Source organism: Urocampus carinirostris, chromosome 12 (assembly GCF_059441175.1).
Source record: "Urocampus carinirostris isolate Australia breed hairy pipefish chromosome 12, RoL_Ucar_1.0, whole genome shotgun sequence".
Taxonomy (NCBI): domain Eukaryota; kingdom Metazoa; phylum Chordata; class Actinopteri; order Syngnathiformes; family Syngnathidae; genus Urocampus; species Urocampus carinirostris.
The window spans coordinates 9,567,381-9,590,535 of record NC_142360.1 but is presented as its reverse complement, the minus strand read 5'-3'; the positions used below and the strand labels follow the sequence as shown (position 1 = coordinate 9,590,535).

Below are 23,155 nucleotides of genomic sequence, written 5' to 3'. Positions count from 1 at the left end.
AGTCAAAGTTCGGGTAAAACTTTAAACGGGAACCGGAAGTCATCAAGGCTTTTCAAGATGGCAGCAGTAGGCTAACAGAAAAGGAGGAAAAGCAACAGAAGACGGTCGAATTGAACCACCTAATTTTCTTAAAACCTTCCCTAGGAAATTTAACACCACGCTGCCAGTATCATCATTTTGCCATATGGAATATTTTAAACAGTTGTCCTGTGACATTTAGTTTGCCTTATCCGTGCTTTGTTAGCTTACCGGCTAGCAACAAGCTAGCTGGGTTTATTAAACTTTGGCAAGTGTACGGTTATGGACAGGGATGACGAAACAAGCTTGTCATGGTCTGTAAATCATTAACATTTCCGATTGAGCGATACAGCGTTGACTGTTGGAAGCGCCACGAAAAACTGCTAAACATGAACACAGGGTATTTGCCATTATTTATTTGAGTGTGTGCAATGAGTTTCACTGTACAACGTTATGTTTTCAGTATGACGTGTACAGTAAGTGACAGTGGGTTTTAATTGTTTCCAATGCGAGTTGTCCCATCCTCACCTACAAGTATTCATTACACGGCAAAATTAAGTCCATGTATTTGGGCTACGTGTCACACACACATCCTGCTTCCAGTAGATCCGGGTGACAGCATGGAAAGGTAAACAAGTATTACCTGTAACCAGTAACATGGCAGTGCTGTGAAACGTTTATTGACAAGGGAGATGGCGTCCAGATGGCTGACGCTTTGTGGCGGTTTTGGCAAAATGCTGAGAGACTGATCGTAATTTTTTGATATACATTGCCACTTACATAAGGTCGCAATGTCACCAGCACTCATCGCCTTGATGCTGCTGGCGGCGTTATGTAGTTTGGGACGAGCTATGTCACGGGATGAGAAGTTGAAATTGAGGTGAGTGCAGGACAAATTATGAATTAATCAACATTAGCAACTGTTGCTTATGAAGTGCACCTTTTTTTTCATTTCCAAAGGAATCAAGTGGTTGAAATGTTTGACCACGCGTACCAGAATTACATGGTAAGTTCTCACTTATTGTGTTCAAGTAGCCGAAATACAAATATCGATCTGAAGTGATGGGAATTTTTGAAGATTTTTTTTCAATTGTATATGAATTTATAGTAACTATTCAGAATAAAAGTTGACATTTAGACTTTGAGTGGGGAATGTATTAAATGTAAAATTACAAAAATTATTAAGGTGTCAGAGGAAATCATACAAAACATAATAGGTTTTCCTTTTCCATAGAATCACGCTTACCCAGCTGATGAGCTGATGCCGCTAACATGCAGAGGAAGAGTACGTGGACTGGAACCCAGTCGGGGTGATGTTGACGATGCACTTGGAAAGTAAGAATTAAGGAATATTTTGAAAACTGTTGTTTTTAGTACTTCAACTCTGTTGTGTTTTCCTTTTTTACGACTGTTTTTTGTAGGTTCTCGTTGACCCTTATTGACACGCTGGATACTCTTGTGGTGAGCACAGGTCTCATATATTTCTCATTTTGTTTGTTCATTAAAGACAAAACACTTGAGACGTATGCATCTTGAACAATTAGCCCTACTCATCTTTTCTTTTGCATCATGAGCCGACCAAGATCTAATGTATATTTCATGGTGCCGTTTATTGTTTTCTACTGCCAGCTTTTGAACAAAACGGCGGAATTTGAAGCTGCTGTCAGAAAAGTCCTGTCAGACGTCAGATTGGATAATGACATTGTTGTGTCGGTATTTGAAACTAACATTCGAGTCCTTGGGTAAGAGAAACGTTCCTGTCTGGAGAATATATTTTCTTCGTGAGGTACGGAAGGGAACATATTATAAGTAATGCAATTCTTTTTATTAAAAATTTTAGGGGATTGTTAGGTGGCCACTCGATGGCTGTGATGCTTAAGGAAGAAGGACAACACATGCGGTGGTACGAGGATGAGCTGCTGCACATGGCCAAAGACCTCGGTTTACGACTGCTACCAGCATTCAACACGAGTAGTGGCCTTCCTTACCCTAGAGTAAGAAATGCCAGCTTTTGTCAAATCTGGCCTTTTTCTCCTCTAGCTTTATGCTGTTTTTTGAAGAACCAATATTCTGAGCCCGTTTTTCACAGGTCAACCTGAAGTATGGTGTCAGGGGTCCTGAGACTCGGACGGGTACAGAAACTGATACCTGTACGGCATGTGCCGGAACCATAATTCTGGAATTTGCTGCATTAAGTCGCTTCACTGGGGATCCTGTGTTTGAGGTTTGATTCACATCAGCAATTATTGGCCATTTAATGATGGCTGTTCTATTAATGAAATGCAGAATTGCAGCTCAGGGTGTGATAGATGTTACAAATTGTTTAACAATACTAAAGATTTCCTAAAAAATATCTGCTTTCTTTTAAAAGCCTGTGTCAAATTAAACCCCGTTAAACTTTTACACACAATAGGACCTATTTGGTGCGTTGTAAGGCCTCGAGCAAGATGATTTTAACAGAGTAGCAAAATATGTAGACAATATAGCAAGACTCCCTATATCTCACTGGGTTTGAAAATTCTGTACACATTCAGTCTATAGCATGAAAAAAATCTTTGCAATTACAGGCCCATGCCCGAAGAGCTCTGGACTTTATTTGGGACAAGAGGCAAAGGAACAGCAACTTGGTGGGAACTACCATCAACATTCACTCAGGAGAGTGGGTCCGCCGGGGTAAGGGAACCGCCCAGGGTTGTAGATTGAGTGGAAAGTAGACGGTGGCAGAATAAGGACAACAGATGAGAAGATTACATTGTACTACGGGCGGGGGAGTTGAAAATATATATTTTTTTGGGTGCGATGACTCACATTAAGATTGACGTATGCTTTGTTTCTAGACAGCGGAGTAGGAGCAGGAATTGACTCGTATTATGAATATCTGCTCAAGGCCTACGTACTTCTGGGAGATGATCAGTTTCTTCAGCGCTTTAATATTGTAAGTGCATAACATATATGCCACTTGCATGTTAAATATTGGGTTATTTAGGTTTTATAGATGTCTTCTAGTTTGTGTACTAACATTGCTATAGTGATTTTTTTATTGCTGTTTTTATGACTTTTGACATATTTTAGGTGGTCTTGTAAACACAGAGATAGACACTTTGCACTTAGACCATTGTTTTCTTATGTTACAAACCAGTAAAATGGGGGAACATTAATTTGTACATTTTTGTGTGTGTAAATTTTCCTCCAAATGCAACAACATGGAAGAAAAGTTTATTTACATTCAACAATCATTTTGCCTGACGAAAGTTAGAGTGGAACATAATAACAATCAGACAATGTTTTTGTCCAAAAGAAGAAAATGTAGTTGCGCAGCCAATTTTGAGGAAACATGTCACCCATGTTAATGGGACTCTTTCCATTTTGGGAGGGAGAAATTTAATCTCTGTATCATTCTACTCAGCACTATGCATCCATAATGAAGTACATAAGTCAACCCCCGCTTCTGTTGGACGTGCACATCCACAAACCTCTGCTTCCTGCCCGCACCTGGATGGACTCCCTTCTAGCATTCTTCCCTGGTCTTCAGGTCTTATTCGATCCTGTAAAAATATTCTTCGTTTTTTTCCGCTATTACATTTATTATTTCTTTGGTTCCCTTCTCAGGTGTTGAAGGGAGACATTCGCCCAGCCATTGAGACTCATGAAATGTTGTATCAAGTGACCAAAAAACACAACTTCCTTCCAGAGGTAAACAAATTGACCTTTATTCTGGGTGCACAGACAATAGTCTTTTAAGTTGAGCCACACTGAAGGCAAAAGCTTGTGTTCATCAACTGTAAACAAGACGAACCGGTGGATCTTCTTTCTTACATAGCGCTTTAAAGTACAGTCTACACCAATCAAGTTAGATTAAGGTAGAACACATTTTTGCCTTAATTCAAAACAAATTCTGACGATTGAAAACAAAACTGCAATTTTAAAGTCCTCTCTTGGGGAACAAGATGAACTAAATCAATTGCATCCCATTGCAAATCAATGTCATCGTAGTCAAGCTCCCCTAGATAAGGTTTCCCAAAACATTTTTGCATACCTTAATCAATGCATGTTAGCACTTGTCCTGGAGTAGTTTAAAATGTAAAGTTGTTGACAAAATGTAAGTGTCAAATGTTTTAGCAGCTGTGTAAGCCGATGAGGCCAACACACACCATAACCCGTCCCGGAAAGGAACACTCTTTTATCATCCTATGTCTTTGCATGGAAACATTACACCTAAAAGCCTCAGGCTTTTGGTGCATTCCAGCTTAAGCTCCTCTTAAAATGCCGCAACAGTGCACTGACTCTTCTGCTGTCTTCCCCGCAGGCCTTCACTACTGATTTCAGGGTACATTGGGCCCAGCATCCTCTCAGGCCAGAGTTTGCTGAGAGCACCTATTTCCTTTACAAGGTAACAAGAAAAAAAACCTTCAGAAGCGATGTCATAATAGCTTTAGTCCAGGTCTTCTTTATAGTCTTTGATAGCTGTGAACCCTGTCAGAGGCAAATTCTTTTTGTTGCTTTGTTGAGTGGCTTTTGAAAGATAACATATACTAATTTGAAAATTGTTTTATTTTAGGTGTTTGAAAATAATCATATTGAATTGACACTTTGTATGGACAAATAAATGAAAGAAAACAATGACGCAAAAATAATTCTAAATGTTCGGTTATTCCAGGCCACAGGAGATCCATATTACCTTGAAGCAGGTCGCACCATTATGGACAATCTCAACCGCTTTGCACGAGTCCCGTGTGGTTTTGCTGCCATGAAAGATGTGCGCACAGGCAGCCACGAGGACCGGTGAGCCTGGATCTATACTGCATTTTTTATTTTATTTTTGTAGGTTAGCTCCCCAAAAAAACTTGGTCATGGCAATATTAGTGGTTGGAAATACCAATTTAAATAAAAATTAACATATAAACAAATATATTTTTGGGGGGAGAACGATAAGTCACTAGTAGCTATGTTGATGGGGCATTGTGTATTTTTTGTGTGCTTTCTCGTGGTATAAACGTTTATTAGTTTAAAGGAAAAAACAATATTGATTTGTATAATAGGCAAAAATCCATGAAGTAAAAAATCCATGTGTATATGTTATTTTTTATTTATTCTATGTAACATGATTGTACGCCATCCTGCTGCTTTGAGTACCCCCAAAAAACAAAAAATGTTGTGACGAAAAGGTAGACGAAAAAATTGGAAGAAAAATGTCACTGCTTGGTCACCATGGGTCCCCGTAGTTTGTATTCTTCCTTGTGTTCTGCAGTATTCATTTTCTGTTGCATCACACAATACAACAAAATCTAGGTGGCAAATATTACACTGTGTCCTTTAAACAGATTCCTTATCCTGAAAAGATAATTGGTTAATTTTATAATTGTGCCACTTTCCAAGGCTACCAATAATAAACTCAACAATTGACATTTTTCTTGATAGAATGGACTCTTTCTTCCTTGCTGAGATGTTCAAGTACCTTTTCCTGCTTTTCGCTGATCCGGAAGACCTGCGTTTTGATGTTGAAGACTACATCTTCACAACCGAAGCACACCTTCTGCCGCTGTCACTTTCCACAGCACCTCATCTCTCAGCTGTTCCCCCAAATAGAACGGTCATCATCTCCATCAGCAAAATTTACACACAAATGAATCACTTACTAATCCAAATCTTTTTTTACAGATACCTCAGTCAGAACAGGAGCTGGACGACTCTAACTTTGACTGGACCTGCCCCAACACACGCCTTTTGTTCCCCGACCCGGCTTTCCCACGTAACCTGAGGGAACCCATTCGGAGTGCGGTGGACAAGAGCTGCCCACGACCTGTTACGTACAGGTCATTGTCTCAAATACCTTTGACAATTCATTAATCATCATTTTAAGCTTCTCATGAGGGCATGGGTTTACTGTTTAGCTGCTTGTTTGATTTTTCATGCAGGGAACCCGGCATGGGAGCCCCACCTCTGAGAGCCCAAGACTTCATGGCAAACAACCCAGAACATCTGGAGCTGCTGAGGAGGATGGGGGTTAGCCTCATCCACCTGAAGGATGGGAGGGTGCAACTAGTGCAGCACGCCACGCAGGTATAGAGAAGAATACGCTCTTGTGAGACTAACAATATTGTTCCCGTACTGCTATGAGTCATGATTCACTCATCGTCTTTATTTGGATAACAATGATTCACTGTTGGTGGTGATGACATCTGAATCTTGTTAACACTTGATTTGTGATGCCTTTCAAGACATGTTTTAGTTGATTTGACTTGACAAAGTGATAGTCTCGTTTAACGGGATTGCGAGTCCAAGTAACACTGACAAATATGTATATTTTTCTTTTCACTGACCAGAATGTTTTACTCACTCTGTGCCTTTTTCATAACATGTAGGCGGTGAGTCCTATTGCTGCGGAGGACGGTGTCCGCTTCATGCAGGAAATGATGGAGCTTTCTAGCCAGCAGCAGAAGGAGCAGCTTCCTCCCAGAGCCATTCAGATCGTCTCACATCCATTCTTCGGCCGCGTGGTTCTGACTGCCGGCCCTGCGCAGTTCGGCATGGACTTATCCAAAAGCTCCACAGGGGTGAGCTGCTGTTATGTAAAATAATATTTCAATACATAGAGCAGGGATCTCAAACATGGTGCTCATGGGCACTAAGTAGCCCCCTGAGAACACCTGAGTAGCCCGTGGACATGGGTAAGTGATGGGTCATTTTGATTTTCTCAGAAATGTGATTTCCAACTGGCATGGTGTCTTAATGGTTGTCTTTTAACTGCTTCTAATAATTACAACCTGGCAATAAAATAGTAACAACATAGTAATTACATGTAGTTCTCATCAAATAGGTCGGTGACCCCTGATAAAGAGACCGTGCTTGGCTATTACAATAAGATGTGAAATAGGGCTGAATTATTTAATTCAGTCATCATTTTGAAAAACGACTATTTGAAAATTGCCCTAATTGAGAAATCTAGGAAAGGACTTTAGTTCCATTCACTTAAATATTTCGTACGCTGGATGTACTGGATTCGAAAATATCTTTACAATGCATACTAAATTCTGATTAGGAATAAGCTATAGTATAACTGGTTCCATAATTCAACCTAAAGTACACAGCTTGAATTACCCTATATACTTGCATATAAGCCGAATTTAGAACTAAAAATACAATCGGAGTAGGCTTATATGTGCATTAAAATGACCACAAGGGGGCGTAAGACAGGCATAGCCACCCAATGGCTATTACGTGGCCTTCATGATCTCTTCTTGTTTAGTCAATCGTTTTTGTCCCTATTGTGCTTGAAAGGGATCACATCATATTCTCATTTAGTTTGTTTTCTTGCCATCTAGCACATAATAATGGGTCCCAAAAAGTTAACAATAAGGGTTTGGAGAGGTGGAAAACGGTGACAAGAACGATCTTTTCGAAGAATAAACTGACAGCAAAATATGAAAATGTTGTACCAGTGTCTGCTTAAATATACGGAGTATGGTTTTTAATTGTTTTATTTTAGCTTTATTTTCAGTATATTCATCTTCCATATCTACACATTTAAATAATTTTAGGTACATGTTTCTTTAATGTTTGGTTATGTATTTTTTTAAGCACCATTAAAGAGCGCAACTGATTGTAAGCCGCACCAATTTTTAAAGGAAAAACATTTTGCACATACATAAGCCACACCTGACGATAAGCCGCATGTGCACACATTGAAACATGAGATATTTACAAAGAAAACGGTAGACAGAAATAGTTTTAAAAACCTGGTACCGTAACGCCTTATCGTTTCGACAGCCCGCCGGTGGGCCGCCGGACTTTTGATAAACAAATACGTGTCCGTACGATGTTACCAGTCACTGATACATGTCATGCCGCATATCATTGGAAAGCTTTAACTCTTGGGATTCGAGATATGAGATACATTTATATTTCTAAATATACCAATCTGAGAAACATCACGATCAGTTGGAAACAAGATACCTGAAAACTATAAAGCCGGCGTAACTCACTATTACATCCCGTGGATGCCTTAAACTTCTTTGAATGTCCGGGAAAATTATTTTTTACATCAAGGACAATCCATAAAATCGAACTGTGTAAAATATTTACTCCAAAACAAATGATAATGCCATTAGATAAATCCACCTAAAACATTTCTGCTTTGTCTTGTAGTCCGTTCGTTTAGCCACATTATTTCAGTATGCAAATCTAGTAAAATTATCCCCATTATAGTAGTTAGCCCTCTCCTTTCGATTGAGCTCTTTTCCATGACGAGGGTCTGTCAATGCTAGTTTTATAAATGCACGAAGCGCTAAGTTATTTTAAACTTGTGTCTTCCTTGGTACATATATTCCACCCGTCTTACTCTTACCTTTACTGCTCAGGCGCCCCTGGCGGCCGTTGGAAAAAATGCATAAATCAGCCGCATCATTGCATATGCCGCAGGGTTGAAATTTTGGGAAAAAAAGTCGCGGCTTACAACCTGAATTTTACGGTATTTAGCTATTTTAAAGCAGTTTGGGGGGGCTTGTTTATATGCGAGTGTATATGGTAGCTAAAATGTGATTTGAATCTTGCAACAGATAACTTACAGAATGTTTTATGTCCCTTGACTGAACTTACATTTTTATATTTCTGTAAGTATTTGACGTTTTGAAAAAGAAACCTGCATTTACAGAAAGTCTTAGAGATACGCATTAATGCAAGCATATAAGAAAATAACGAGTTACTCTCTTGCGTAGGTACGAGGTTTTGTCACCGTGGCAGAACCGTACACTGGCTGCACTGAGATCACCAACAGCGAATACGTCCAGGGCAACATCGCTCTGCTTCAGAGGGGCCAGTGCATGTTTGCGGAGAAGGCGCGGCACATCCAAAATGCCGGCGCCATTGGAGGCATCGTCGTCGGTGAGTGTGTAACGAGGAAAATGAACCCGCTGATAAGATTAGCCGCTGATTAAACGGATTAGCTCCAAGGCAGACGGTCAGATAAATTGTGTGTGACGAGCAGTTACTTAGGTTTTTCCTGTGTTGGACTTGTGGACAATTATTTTCAACAGCAGAAGCCACTAATGCTACTCTGGTTGTCATTTAAAAAAAAAAAAAAAGCGATGAAACATTAACTATCCATCCATCAATCTATTTTCTGCACTGCTTGTCTTCATTAGGGTCGGGGGGAATGGGTTCCCAGCTATCTTTGGGTAATGGGCAGGTGACATCCTGAACTAGTTACCAGCTAGTTGCAAGGCAGAAACATGAATTAATTTAACTGAATTTGTACTAAATTAGTATCATTTTCTTTCCCTTCATCCCTTAGAACGCGTCCAAACATCCCACCATCCTTTTACAACACCTCTCCACTCATTTCTATCACCAACAAGAGCTCTTGCTTCCACTAGATTTAGACCTCTTTCCTGCAGTGCACTCATAACACCATCCATCCATGTCAACCGCGATCTTCCTTTTACTCTCCTTCCATTTACTTCTGGTATTATTATTTTCTTTACTATTATTTTGTGCAAACTTGTGATCCAGTGGGCCTTATATTGTGGCAAATATGGTACTTTCACTAGGTCTCATCGATTGTTAAATGCCTGAAAAAGTCCAATTGCCTTGTCCTGTAGACGACAATGAGGGAAGCAGCAGTGACACGGCGCCACTCTTCCAGATGGCCGGCGACGGCCGCAACACGGACGACATCACTCTGCCTCTCCTTTTCCTCTTTCACAAGGAGGGCAACATCCTGCGGGAGGCACTGAAAGAGTACAAGCAAGTGGAGGTTCTGCTCAGCGACAAAGCCCGAGACCGAGGTGGGTGGCCCCCCTCCCTTTTGTTTGTCTGCGTCACGTTATAGCTCTTCAGTGCTGCTCATTTTCGTCACTCCTAACCTCTCGGTATCGTGAATTAAAGATGAGCCGCCGCCATTCCCAGCAATTTTTGAGTCACTTCCAAGCCGCTGACTGCGCTTACATCGGTTGATCAATATGAGCCGACACTTCTTCCCCCTCTGCTTGCTCATTTGCCTTTTCCTCTCTTTTCCAACCCCACTTGACCCTCTCATTTTGTGGACAAACAGCTGACATTTTCAAAGGTAAACTTCTTCCCGGAAGTCTGTTTGAGGGCAGTAAGTATTCCTCTCTGCTTTCTTTTGCTAGTCCAATCCCATAATTTCTTTTTAACAGTAAAGTGCACCCTGTTTAATTACACCAAATAAATGAAATTTCTTATATTTTGCGTAATATTACAGTTTAAACATTTTTCCTCAGTAAAAATTCTCAATTTTTCTTGCGCAATTTACCCAATAAGAGGCCAAGCTTGCTTGCCGCAAGCTGTTTTTAAGTATCACTTGAATAAAAAGATATATGCACTTTTATAATTGTTTCTTTTTTGTTTAAACAAAAGTCAGCTTTTTTTTTATAGCTTATTTGCAAGCTGCCATGCGTCTTGTGTCAGTGGCCAGCAGCATGTTAAAAAAATGAAATCCAAACAGACTGCAAGGCTATCTAAATTAGAAACCGCTTGTTTATGTGGGAAAAGTTTTACTTAAAATTCTATAAACTCGAAGCTTTTTCTAGACCGACCAACAATATTTTCACAACTAACCATGATGACATTTTAGAAACAGTTTCAAAAATTGATAGGGAAACTGATGTCACTACTTTCCTGGTAGGTACATATCAGCAATTTAACTCAAATTAATAAATTTGAAAGCTATTTTAATACTGTTTTTTTTTCTGTACTTGGCAGTCAGAAGAAAAACCTTTGATACCCGTGCGTTAACACTTAATTGGAATTCCCGTGCATGGGAAAACAAGCACCATTGTCCATCCATCCATTATCTGCACCGCTTATCCTCAGTGTGGTAGCGGGGGTGCTGGAGCCCATCTTGGTTGTCCTCAGGCACTGGGAAAGGGAAACCCTGAACTGGTTGCCAGAGGCCGACATGGACCGACAACTCACTTTCTTATTCACATCTAGGGACAATTTAGATTCGGTCAATTAACCTGACATGCATTTTTTTGGAATGTGTGAGTGCTCAGAGGAAACCCACAAAGGCACCGGGAGAACTCGCAAACTCCGCACAGGAAGGCTGGTAGCTGGATTTGATCCCATGAAATCAGAATTTTGCCGCGGACGCGGTAACCACTCAGCCGCCGCGCTGCTTACAAGCTCCATTGTTTTTACTAGAAAGAGGTAATTGATAATAAACAGTGGAGTAACTCTTCCTCTGCACATACTGACTAAGGGCCCGGTCACACAGCCGTTTGCGTCTGAATCACGGCCAGAAATTTCTGCCTGTGAAGCAGACGCTGTTGGACGCTTTGAGATCGCCATACAGACGAGATACAGCAGTGCTTTATACGCGGTCGGAAATTCACACGCGGTTGGCAGCGCGAAAAAGTTTTGCACTGCTCAAAACTTTAGGGCCCGGTCACCAAGTCTTTCACGGGCGTATCGAGGCTGAATCACGGCCAGAAATTTCTGCCCGTGAAGCAGACTGTGTTGGACGCTTTGAGATCGCCATATAGACGAGATACAGCAGTGCTTTACACGCGGTCGGAAATTCACACGCGGTTGGCAGCGCGAAAAAGTTTTGCGCTGCTCAAAACTTTAGACCAAATGTTAACCCCGGGCGGCACACGAGGTAATGACGCGGAAATGACGCGGAACGACGTGCTATGACCGGAGCCAGAGCGTGGTTACACGTGGGTAGGACGCGAAATTTCAGCGGGTAATCGTGGGTGGAGCACGGTCACAGCATGTTCTGCGCCTGTATCGCGGTGTTATGTGAAATTATCGTGTTACGCGTGTGACGGTCAAACGCCTTTCTCCGCGTATATACAGCGCGATTTGCCGAGCACACGTTAGTTGTGCTCGAGATGTCAAGGAGTGGACATGGATTCCCGTCACCGTAGTGAGCTCGTCATAATCCATTTTTATTTCTTGACATTTATTTTCATTTCATAACAAGATAATAAAATAAAAATGAAAAACTATTACAATAATAACATATTGGCTTGGTGCCATAGCTTGAAATCTTGATCTTCACGGGACTGTGTCTTGAGCGGTTATGATTTCTACAGCCCGGTGTTATGCCGAGAAATGCATCCCTGCCGAGATTTGCATCCCCTTGCTACTACAACCACTTTTACCTCGTTTTATCTCACTTTTATATCACTTTTAGGGAATGTAATGGCGAACATATAACCAAATCCACTTCGTCTTGCATTTGTTGGGAATGTAATACAACTTAAACCATTCCGTCTTTGTTTTTGTTGTGAACGTAATCGAACGGTAATGCACACCGTATATAAATCACTTTTGAGAACTGTTATGCACTCTACCGTAAAGCTTATTATGCAGAAATAAGCTTTATGGTAGAGTGCATAACAGTTTCAATACGAGCGATTTGAATAGAAAAAGGCAAAATAAACATGTTACCTGCTCAAAAGTGATTTGTATACGGCGTGCATTACTGTTCAATTACATTCACAACAAATACAAAGACGGAATGGTTTAAGTTGTATTACATTCCCAACAAATGCAAGACGTAGTGGTTTTGGTTATATGTTCGCCATTAAATGTTAAAAGTTTGGAGACTCCTGATTTACAGGGATTGTATGCATGGCCAAAGAAGTCACTGCACAGTGTCCGTTTAAAGTGAAGCAAAAAAACATTATAGTTGTAAACAAAAATGAATTTAAGTTCACAAGAAACCGGCTTTGCAGACGAGCAAAGCTATTTTCTCCTCCCTCTCACCCCCGCTCTTTTCAGACTACTCTCTGCCCACACATTTTCAATTGTGCTGTCTGTGATCTTCCCTCCGGGCTGCCTTTCACATTTCTTACTCTCTTGTGCCTCTTTCTATTTGCTTCTCACCAATCAAAAGCGTTCACAAGTTGCAAGTCTGGACGAAGTGCCACAACTATTAGCATTGTTTATTTATTTTGATTTTCGTCATCTCAGTCTGCTTATCATCTTTATTTGTGTATGATGTGTGCTGGTGTGTCTTGGCTCTCCTCATTTCTGTTTAGTATAAAATGTTGTTTCACTTTTTCTTCAATTCAAACTAAGCATTGTGACGAATGTTGTCGAATATGTGCAGCCATGATAAAAACATATATTGACAACTTAAGCTATGAACACAATACAAACATAAAATTTACAATATTTTTTTAATTTTCAATGACCGATTTATCATCAAATATACCAAAGAGTCTTTTCCCTTATAGTGCCTTTTTGGTTTGATTTATATCTTTATGGATGACTATCTGTTTTTTTCCCCATTCTCCAACATTTGTCTCTGGTATGGTGAGTTTTCAGTTAGCTTCTTGAGTTCTATGAATTTAAGAATGAGCTTGACAGAGGCATCATATGCAGAATCTTTGCTCTACGCAGCCTGAGTTGCAATTTAACGGGTGCCGATTTATAATTGAATAATGTAAAGGAGACTGAATTGAAACTGTATAACTTAAGATATTGGTAATTGCGTAAAACGGCAAGGCTTAACACACATTTCAGTGTTAAAAAATTTTAAGGTTAGAAATGAAGAGGCGCCTCACCTCTGCGCACTAACCATCAATCATTATTGTACTTATTACTATTATGTCCACACAAGTGATTTGGATATTGTTAGTAAAAATAAACTAAGCTTCTTGTGAGTCGAGAGATGTGGTTGCAATCATTGTTTCGCGATTGTGGTCAGCAATATTCTCTAAACGAATCAACCATTGCACAAATATGCTTACATACAACCTTAAGACCTTTTGTATAATGCGCACTCAAACTTTGAGTACTTTTTTTGGGGGGGAAGCGTTTTATACATGAATACACACATTACTCTCATATAAGCCGGATTAAGAACAATAAAATACGATACTGAAATCTGATAGTCGGTTAATGTGCATAAAACAAAATTATCATAAGCGGGTGGTAGCCACCCATTAGGTGCTCTCATGCTCACACCTCGCCCAATCTCTTCTGCCTGTTGAGTCAATCTGTGCTGTCCCGATTGTGTTTGAGAGGGGACCACATTTCATTTTATTTTGATTTAGTGTGTTTAATTGCTGTTAATTTCGAATGAAAGTAGAGTTGGCAACAACCTTGTGATTCTAGATCAGTGTGTACTCTTGTGTAGTTAAAGAAAACAAGGGGAATATTAATACTGCCAGATTCCCCAGATAACCTTTTGTGTTTTTCTCTTTTTTTTTTGGGAGGGGGAGAAAGACAAATTTAATGCTATGAATTGTCTGCAAATGTCACGATGGTTTATTTTTGAGCGTCTCACATCTTTTTGTGTCCTTGCCCAACACTCACCTCACTATTCAGGTGCCAATGTTCACGAGGCGGCAGAGGACTGCCGAGACGAGACAGCAGAAACGACGGTCTCCGTGTCGGAGGCAAAAGTCGCACGGGACGGCGGAGGTGACGACATTGAGAAATCGGAGGCCAACAAAGACCTCGGAAAGGACGAGGACCACGTTGTTGAGCCCGAAGCCGGCAAATCTGCGGACCAGCTGCTGGCCGACTGGCGGGACGACCTGGAGGCCTTTCGACAAATGGAAAAAGACGAGCTTTGACACTCAAAGGGCGAACTCACGGCGCCCGCGTGCTCGTTGCCTTATCCGTGGACAGCACTCTGTGCCGAAGCGAGCTCAGGCTACGATGACGGAGCCCTCGCGAACCGACTGGAAAATCGTTGAGAGGGCAAGGATCTTATTCAAAATCCAGGAATTATAAATGTTGGAAACTTTCCATGGGAATTCAAGGAAAAAGTTGAAGTTTGAAAGTGCTAGTCAGGTTTTAAGTAACTTGACACAAATCTAGCTCTTACTTTCTAGTCCCATTAAAAAAAACAGGGACAGGCACTTTTTTTGGTAATTCCATAAGGTGGATTTAAAAATACCATAAGAAAAGTTCTTGAAGCCAAAACAAAGTGTGAGGCTCCACTGCATCAGTCAGGTATTCCGTCATCAATATGTTGTTGTGCTTCGGCGTGGGGGTTTAAAAAAAATAAATAAGTCAAGTTAAAATGGACTTTTTCACATCAATAGCGGTCATTGTACCGTAAATTCCGGGCTACGGACTGTACCTCATTTAATTTAAGGAAGAAACTCAACTTTGTTTTGTAAAATCCACAATAGATTGTAAACTCATTTACATCCATTTCTTGCTTTGAAAAAGAAAAATCAGCGGGGAAATGTTCTGTACTGAAAAGTAACCACATTGTGTTGTGATCAAGACACTCATTTGTGGACTGTGTCCCCAGCTGTCACTCTCAACTAGCGCAGCAGACAATATTGAATAGATTGGTATTAACATATACGCAGTAATGTGACCAAAACATTTTCAAAACAAAACTACTGACGAAATTTCAGAAACCCGATTTGATTTTTTTTTTTTTATGTGGAGTCACGTGATCTTAAGATCTCTCCTCCCTTGCGCTTATGACAAAGTGATAGAGAGGAGACCAAGTATTGCTACTACTACTACTACATACAAAAATCAAATCGGGCTTCTGAATTTTAGTCAGTATTGTTGACTTTTGTTTTGAGAATGATTTTGTCACACACTTATGTGTTAATGCCAATTTAAGTATTATTTACTGCTGTGCTAGTTGATTAAGATTGACAGCTGCAGGCACAAACGTCAAACAAGTGTCTTGATTGTGGCACTATACGTTACTTTTCTTTACTAGACATTTCCCCGCTGATTTTGACAATCTTACTCTATAAGGAGAGTAGGAATCTTGTTTATCAATTCATTCGTGTCACTAGATGATGAGGGATTTGCCTACTCAAGGTAGTTAGTTATTCCTGAAATTTATTGAATTTCTTCACTTTAACATCATGAGCACTGAGCAGAAATCCCATTGTTTCGTTACACACCGGCCGAGGCAACCCGCCGCATCTGGCCAAAGTCGCCCCGGACACCATTGGCCTAGAAAAAACAAAAAGCCGCATCCTATTGTAAGCTGAAGTGTTCAAAATGTAGTTGCTTGCTGTCCAGAATTTACGGTACGTTAAGAAATTGGAGACGACTTTTTGTCTACTTGCAGCCAATCATTCTCTGTGTTTCTTCTTGAATCATTTAGTTCCGAGTAAACTAAATCGCCATCTAAATTTCCAAAATTCACCAACTTCAATTTCCGTGGGAATCTACCAGAATTCTCCAACCCTTTGCCACCCGGTTCTTACCTCACCGCGTCTGACATTTCTATACCACAAACAATACTTATCAAGGTGAGCGTTTTGTCCTGTGACCTAACAAGAGTCATTAGTACGTGATATCCAATTGAGTAACATAAGGAAGGTCCTGTCTCTATTTACTCACAAAACGACTCATTCAATGTAGAACATTGGGCTTCTTCAGTTAACATTGAGATGGTGGAAGCTTGTCGATTGTCCCGTCTGCCATCTAGTAGAATAATGTTTAACTGTTCGGTCTGACACTCGCAAAAGAATGAACACAGATGAGGTCATTCACTCTGTTTTTCAAATCAATTCTTACCAATGTTATTATTGTACATAATTACGCTTTACTTTGAAATCTGAACATTTCCTGGAGTGGGGCTGGGATTCATTGACTTCCAATGAGGAAAGACGGATTTTGTGAATTGTGTTTTCATAGAAATCAAGGGCGCTTGTCCACAAACTTTCCAAAGAATTTGATAGAATTGTTGTATTTGCTTAATTTTGTAAAGGAATGTCAGCGCTTTGATGGAGGTTTATTTTGGCGCTGGTATCCTCTATGCATTTCAATCTTAAATGAGCGTTGGCCTGCTTAATATCAGGGATGTGATTTTTCCGCTAATTCGCGGAATTCCGCTTTTTTTATCTCCAAAAATAAAATTTTAAAATTTCCGGTGTTTTAATTGGTAAAAAAAAACGATTTCGTCTCGACAGCATGCCATTTGAGTGTTTCCGTAACTGAAATGAAACGTACTTGCGATTGGTTGAAGTCTCGTGTTGACCAATAAACGCGCTTGTTATAGGAGTGTGCCATTGTTCATTTCTCACACGTTTTTGCCGGGTGTTTAAAGAAAGATGTCCGTGATCGAACGCAAAGATGCTCCGCGAGCTAAAGAAATTGATAAGATTGTAAAAAACAAGTTTCGATGGGACTGGTTGGAGAAGGAATTATCTACGAATGTTGGAAAGAAGACTGTGACGAATTTGTTCAATGACTTTATTCGGAAGATCGATCGTGCCGGGAAAGCACTTTGCATTTGGTGTCATGATACCATCGACTATGGTGGGAGAGGTTTCAAAGCTCTTGAAAGTCACGCAAAGAGCAAAAAACACGTGAAAGAACTCCAGTCAAGAACGACAAATTATTCCATCGCTGGAAGTTTCGGTGCCCAAACGAAAACTCCAAAACTTTACGGCCTCCATCCCTTATTGACATCACAATCGGAAGCGGTAATAAAGAGACGTGATCCACCCCAACAACCTGTACCAGTTGCTGATAGAGTCGTGAATTTTGAGGTAGGTGGTAAACTTTTCAAATTTATTTGACAGTTTTCCCATTTTTTTCGAAAATATTATAACGTAATAAAAATGGCCATAAATATTTAACAATTACAATAATAGATTTTCATGTGTACATTACACCAACACTTTACTGTAGGGCCTATACTTATTGTACTTTCATTTATCAAATACTTGGATACGCTGCTATTAAAGAAATAAATTATTACATTTAAAATATGATTTAGGAAATTTAAAAATATTATTAAGCCTAATAGTAATCAAAACTATTGTCAGTATTTATATTTTTTAAATTAAGTACTTGTATGATATTCTACCATTGATTTTCTTAATGGCCACGATATTATTATGGTACATAATTTACTTAATATTAATAACATGGTTAATCATTGACACAAACTCAAATGAATGCTGCATGTTTGCACTTTTTAGGTTTCAAGATGTTGAGTGTCTTGATGTATGCAGTTACAGAGATGATCTTAGTCGAATGCATGATTGTGTTTTTATCAGAGCTTGCTGCATGAGGTATTTTATGTTTTTGTTATCCATTATGTATTAAGAATGATTGATTAAATGATTTATTGCATGGTAAATATTATTTCCAATGGTTTGTAGCTAATTTTCAACATTTTTTTGTCACCATAATAAATACTCTGACATGTGAATGTGCATGAAAGTTTAGACTAAATCCTTTTTTATTTACTTTGGTCGCATGACATTTTGGATTATAATTCAAATAATTATTTAAATTATTTAATTGTTTACTGATTATTGTTAAATTTCTTTTATTCTTCAGGCAATGCTGTTGGGAGTGCTGGCCGAAAATTCTCTTCCGTTCACCATGGCCCCAAAGCTCATCACACTGTCAAAGGAACTGGCAAGGGATCCAAAAGCTCTGAATGGACTGTCCATGGATAGAACCAGTGCATCCTACAAAACAAAGTATGGCCTTGCCCATACTATGCTTGATGAGACTTTAACAAACTTAAGATCCTCCCACTTTTCAATGAACATTGATGAGTCCACCAGCAACAATCTACACCGTGTCCTGTGTGTTCTCGTCAGCTATTTCTCCCCGTCGACAAAGTCTGTTGTGGTGGAACATTTAGCATCTTTGAGTGTTGTTAAAGTTGACGGCAAATCTCTCTTTGATGAACTCTCAGCCCTCATGACCAAGAACAATATTCCCTGGAGCAATTTGGTGTCTGTGTTGATGGACTCATGTGCAGTGATGCGGGGTTCCAAATCTGGAGTTGAGACGCGTTTGCGAGAGGGACCAGCACCACATCTCCTTGACATAGATGGGGATACCTGCCACCACATCCACAACGCCTCTAAGCATTTTTGCAAGCCATTTGAGTACAAGATTGAAGGACTCCATAATGATCTCTTCAACGATTTCAAGTGGTCAACCGATCTGAAGGAAGCTCTTCAAGAAATTTGCTTTCTGACAGGCATCACCTTCACCATGCCAGAGAGATTTGTCAGCCATCGATGGCTTTCAAACTATAATGTTTCAATGTCCACCTTACGCCTCATGGATGTCTTTACCATCTTCTACTATGCATTTCTTGGCAGAGGAGATAAAGAACTCTATCTTCCCACCATCATGGCCATCTACCACAAGAAGGATCTTTCAAGAGAAGTCAAAGCCAAACTCAAAGACATACAATCAGCTTTAGGCCAAAAGAACATGACTGAGGAAGGAAGGAAGAGGAAGCAGAGGATCTATGAGAAGATATTCTTCACAAGCTGGTGGCGGCACGCTTTGAGGCGGTTTCCTACAGACCTGGATCCCGTTAGCCGCCTGCAGTTGTAGAAAGATGCCGGTCGTCTAGGGTCTCCCTTGCCACTGGAACCATCTTCTTTACAATTAAGATAGTGGCGTTGGGGAAATGTTTTTTAATGTGACTGATTTTGAGTTGACTTAAACTGTAATTTTATATGGGATAGTTCAATATACATTGAAAATTTATGCTGTTGTCTTGTCTATTTCTTTGTCATCTGAGTGCATTGAAAGTACTTAAAAAAACCCATGAGCTCCGGGGGGGGGCTTCGCCCCACTTTTCCCCCCACCAGGGCACTGCCCTGGTCCTACCTGGTTTTCTTATTTTGTGGTACATTTGCATGAATGAACCATTTCTTGGCTTATTTTACATATTAGCTACTCGTACACCGTTTTTTTTCATCCAACCGTTTTTTTTTTCCAGACAGTCTGGAACCAATAATTATTTTTCAATTAATTTCAATGTGGAAAGATTTTGAAAATGTTTTGGACTCCGCTGCATCCTCAATTTTTGTGAGTAGTGTATTAAAAATCACTGAATCCAACCAAAATCTGTTTCATTGGCGTGTGAAGCCTGTCATGACTAACAAAAGGATGATGACCAGGTAGATGATTAAAAAAAAATATTTTAAACTTTTGAGTGTCTTTGTTGTGTTTGAAGAGTGTAATGAATTAGGACATTTTTATGTGTATCAATAGATAAGTAATCTATTATGGGGGGAAAAATGACTCTGGCTTGACCTCCATTAAGTTTGATCGTACAGTAGGATCACTAATTCTCTTGTTTGGGGCTGATGTGTGCACCAAATAAGAATCCTTGCTCTCAAATTGGCCTCTGCCATGAGGCAAAAGAATTGTGTGCCATGCTCAGCATCTTCAGACGCTCTGCACAGTACAGTAATACGATACATACTCAGCATGAATACTATTTATAATATAATGTGAAAATTTAGCAGTTATAAAAAAGAAAATTTGAAAATTGTTAGGTAAAATGAGACAGATCTTTAAGACTGAATATATAAAACCAAAAACCTAAAATTGTATTGTTTCATGACAAGTAAAGCACACCCTCCCATGACTGCACTTTGCCTGACATAAAAAGTATTCTAGAAGTTATCTTCTGCCAAATTCATGGTTCATACATGTGCTTGAAATCCTTGAAAATGCTCAAACTTTAATGTGTTTTCAAGGATTGAAAAGTGCTTGTATATGCTTAATTGTTGCTGTGTTTTCATCGAGTCTGCTTAAAAATGACGCTGACACTGCTCTCTGGAGGTTTCGCTTTGCTATTGCATTTCTTCCCCCGTAATTAACGGCAGATGGCATTAGTTTGTATGCCCTAGTCCGTTGAAGCGTTGTCGCGCCCAAGAGGACAGGTGCATGTTACGCTTAACAGGGCACTATGAAATGTGTATTAGTACAAGGAATACACATCAATTATGGACATTTATTATGGGCCACCCTAAAGAATAAGATTGCGTTTCCCACTGGTAAATTGTAAGGGGAAGAACTTCCTGCAACTGAAAAAATAAGCTACTTATTACAGTCATTTTTAACCAACACCTAGAGTGCATCCGGAAAGTATTCACAGCGCTTCACTTTTTCCACATTTTGTTATGTTACAGCCTCATTCCAAATTGTATTAATTTAATCTCTTATCTCAAAATTCTACACAATATACTCCATTATGACAATGTGAAAAAGTATTATTTTAACTTTTTTTGGATTTATAAAAGATAGAAAACTAAGAAATCACATTTACATAAGTATTCACAGCCTTTGCCATGAAGCTCAAAATTGAGCTCAGGTGCATCTTTTTTCCACTGATCATCCTTGAGATCTTTCTACAGCTTAATTGGAGTCCACCTGCAGTAAATTCAGATGATTGGACATGATTTGGAAAGGCACACACCTGTCTATATAAGGTCCCACAGTTGAGTGTGCATGTCAGAGCACAAACACCAAGCATGAAGTCAAAAGAACTGTCTGTAGACCTGAGAGACAGGATTGTCTTGAGGCACAAATCTGGGGAAGGATACAGAATTTTTTTTGCTGCTTTGAAGGTCCCAATGAGCACAGTGGCCTCCGTTATTCGTAAATGGAAGACATTTGGAACCACCAGGACTCTTCCTAGATCTGGCCCGCCTTCTAAACTGAGCGATCGGGGAAGAAGGGCCTTAGTCAGGGAGGTGACCAAGAACCCGATGGTCACTGTGTCAGAGCTCCAGCGTTCCTCTGTGGAGAGAGGAGAGCCTTCCAGAAGGACAACCATCTCTGCAGCAATCCACCAATCAGGCCTGTATGGTAGAGTGGCCAGAAGAAAGCCACTCCTTAGTAAAAGGAACATGGAAGCCCGTCTGGAATTTGCCAAAAAGCACCTGAATGACTCTCAGACCATGAGAAACAAAATCCTCTGGTCTGATGAGACAAAGATTGAACTCTTTGGTGTGAATGCCAGGCGCCATGTTTGGAGGAAACCAGGCACCGCTCATCACCAGGTCAATACCATCCCTACAGTGAAGCATGGTGGTGGCAGCATCATGCTGTTGGGATGTTTTTCAGCAGCAGGAACTGGCAGACTAGTCAGGATAGAAGGAAAAATGAATGCAGCAATATATTGAGATATCCTGGATGAAAACCTGCTCCAGAGCGCTCTTGACCTCAGGCTGGGGCGAAGGTTCATTTTTCAGCAGGACAATGACCCAAAGCACACAGCCAAGATCTCAAAAGATTGGCTTCAGTGGCCCAACCAGAGTCCAGACTGATCGAACATCTCTGGAGAGATCTGAAAATGGCTGTGCACAAACGTCTCCCATCCAACCTGATTGAGCTTGAGACTTATTGCAAAGAAGAATGGGCAAAACTGCCTAAAGATAGGTGTGCTAAACTTGGGGGATCATATTCAAAAAGACTTGAGGCTGGATTTTCTGCCAAAGGTGGATCAACAAAGTATTAAGCAAAGGCTGTGAATACTTATGTAAATGTGATTTCTTAGTTTTCTATTTTTAATACATTCAAAAAAGTATAAAAAAAAACTTTTTCACATTGTCATAATGGAGTCTTTTAGGTAGAATTTTGAGATAAGAGATTAAATTAATACAATTTGGAATGAGGCTGTAACATAACAAAATGTGGAAAAAGTCAAGCGCTGTGAATACTTTCCGGATGCACTGTATATGAGGAGAGATTTGTCTCGAATAATTGACGCGTATAAATCGCATATGTGAATTACATATATATATTTGTGGATCTGCAAATACATGATTCACACCGGAATCCTTCTTTTAGTGGTACTGGAAAAATTGGCTTTGAAAGTCCTTAAAAGGTGCTTGAATTTGGCCATGAAAAAGGTGTACGAACCCTGAAGATTTAAATTTAAAAACTATCATTTTCAGCTGGCTAAAGAAATGGCAAGGATTTCATATCCTGAAAAATAAATGTAGTTTTATCACCTAGTATCACCTAGTTATCTTCAGTGATGTTAGCTAGTTTGCAACATTTGAAAGAATGCAAGCTATATTATACTAGCAATGAAGTTGCCTTAACCCTAGACACAGGTTTCCAAATGATTTTGGGGTTTATGGTAAAGAGACAGGTTAAACCCTGCAGTCACAGTCTTGTTCCACGGACTGAGAAGATCATTTATTTTCATTTCATTTCTTCCTCATGCCATGAGGCTCTTTAACGCCACCTGGGGGAGTAAAAGCCCACATTAAACCCCAACCCCACATTTGCATATTACCCAATTTTTATTACAGTGTGTATTTTATGTAGCACTATTTAAATACTCTATATCAACACGTTATATTGGGTATTTCTGTATTCTATTTCTTTTATTTTATTATTTTATTTTTCAACACAAGGATACTGCTGGAAGTGTGAATTTCCC

General features: G+C 39.8%; 2 protein-coding genes across 3 annotated transcripts; both read left to right on the top strand.

Moving 5' to 3' along the window:
• Nucleotides 1–50: 50 nt before the first annotated feature.
• On the top strand, nt 51–16,774 carry edem3 (ER degradation enhancer, mannosidase alpha-like 3). 2 transcript variants are annotated; one of them, XM_088348876.1, is made up of 21 exons: nt 51–898; nt 979–1,024; nt 1,253–1,353; nt 1,440–1,479; nt 1,648–1,760; nt 1,859–2,012; nt 2,108–2,242; nt 2,586–2,691; nt 2,856–2,953; nt 3,425–3,550; nt 3,628–3,711; nt 4,325–4,408; nt 4,676–4,800; nt 5,437–5,608; nt 5,677–5,831; nt 5,934–6,078; nt 6,381–6,572; nt 8,733–8,898; nt 9,615–9,800; nt 10,067–10,114; nt 14,320–16,774. In XM_088348876.1, the coding sequence occupies exons 1-21, from the start codon at nt 810–812 to the stop codon at nt 14,568–14,570; spliced, it is 2,616 nt and encodes an 871-aa protein (XP_088205002.1). In that variant the 5' UTR covers nt 51–809; the 3' UTR covers nt 14,571–16,774. The 2 variants fall into 2 exon arrangements, with proteins under 2 accessions (XP_088205002.1, XP_088205003.1); XM_088348877.1 differs by lacking the exon at nt 10,067–10,114.
• A 4-nt stretch (nt 16,775–16,778) lies between these two features.
• Nucleotides 16,779–19,455, top strand: LOC148354885 (uncharacterized). The gene is made up of 2 exons (XM_088348878.1): nt 16,779–17,477; nt 18,277–19,455. Exons 1-2 carry the CDS (start codon nt 17,037–17,039, stop codon nt 19,297–19,299), a joined length of 1,464 nt encoding a protein of 487 aa, XP_088205004.1. The 5' UTR covers nt 16,779–17,036; the 3' UTR covers nt 19,300–19,455.
• The last annotated feature ends 3,700 nt before the right edge of the window (nt 19,456–23,155 follow it).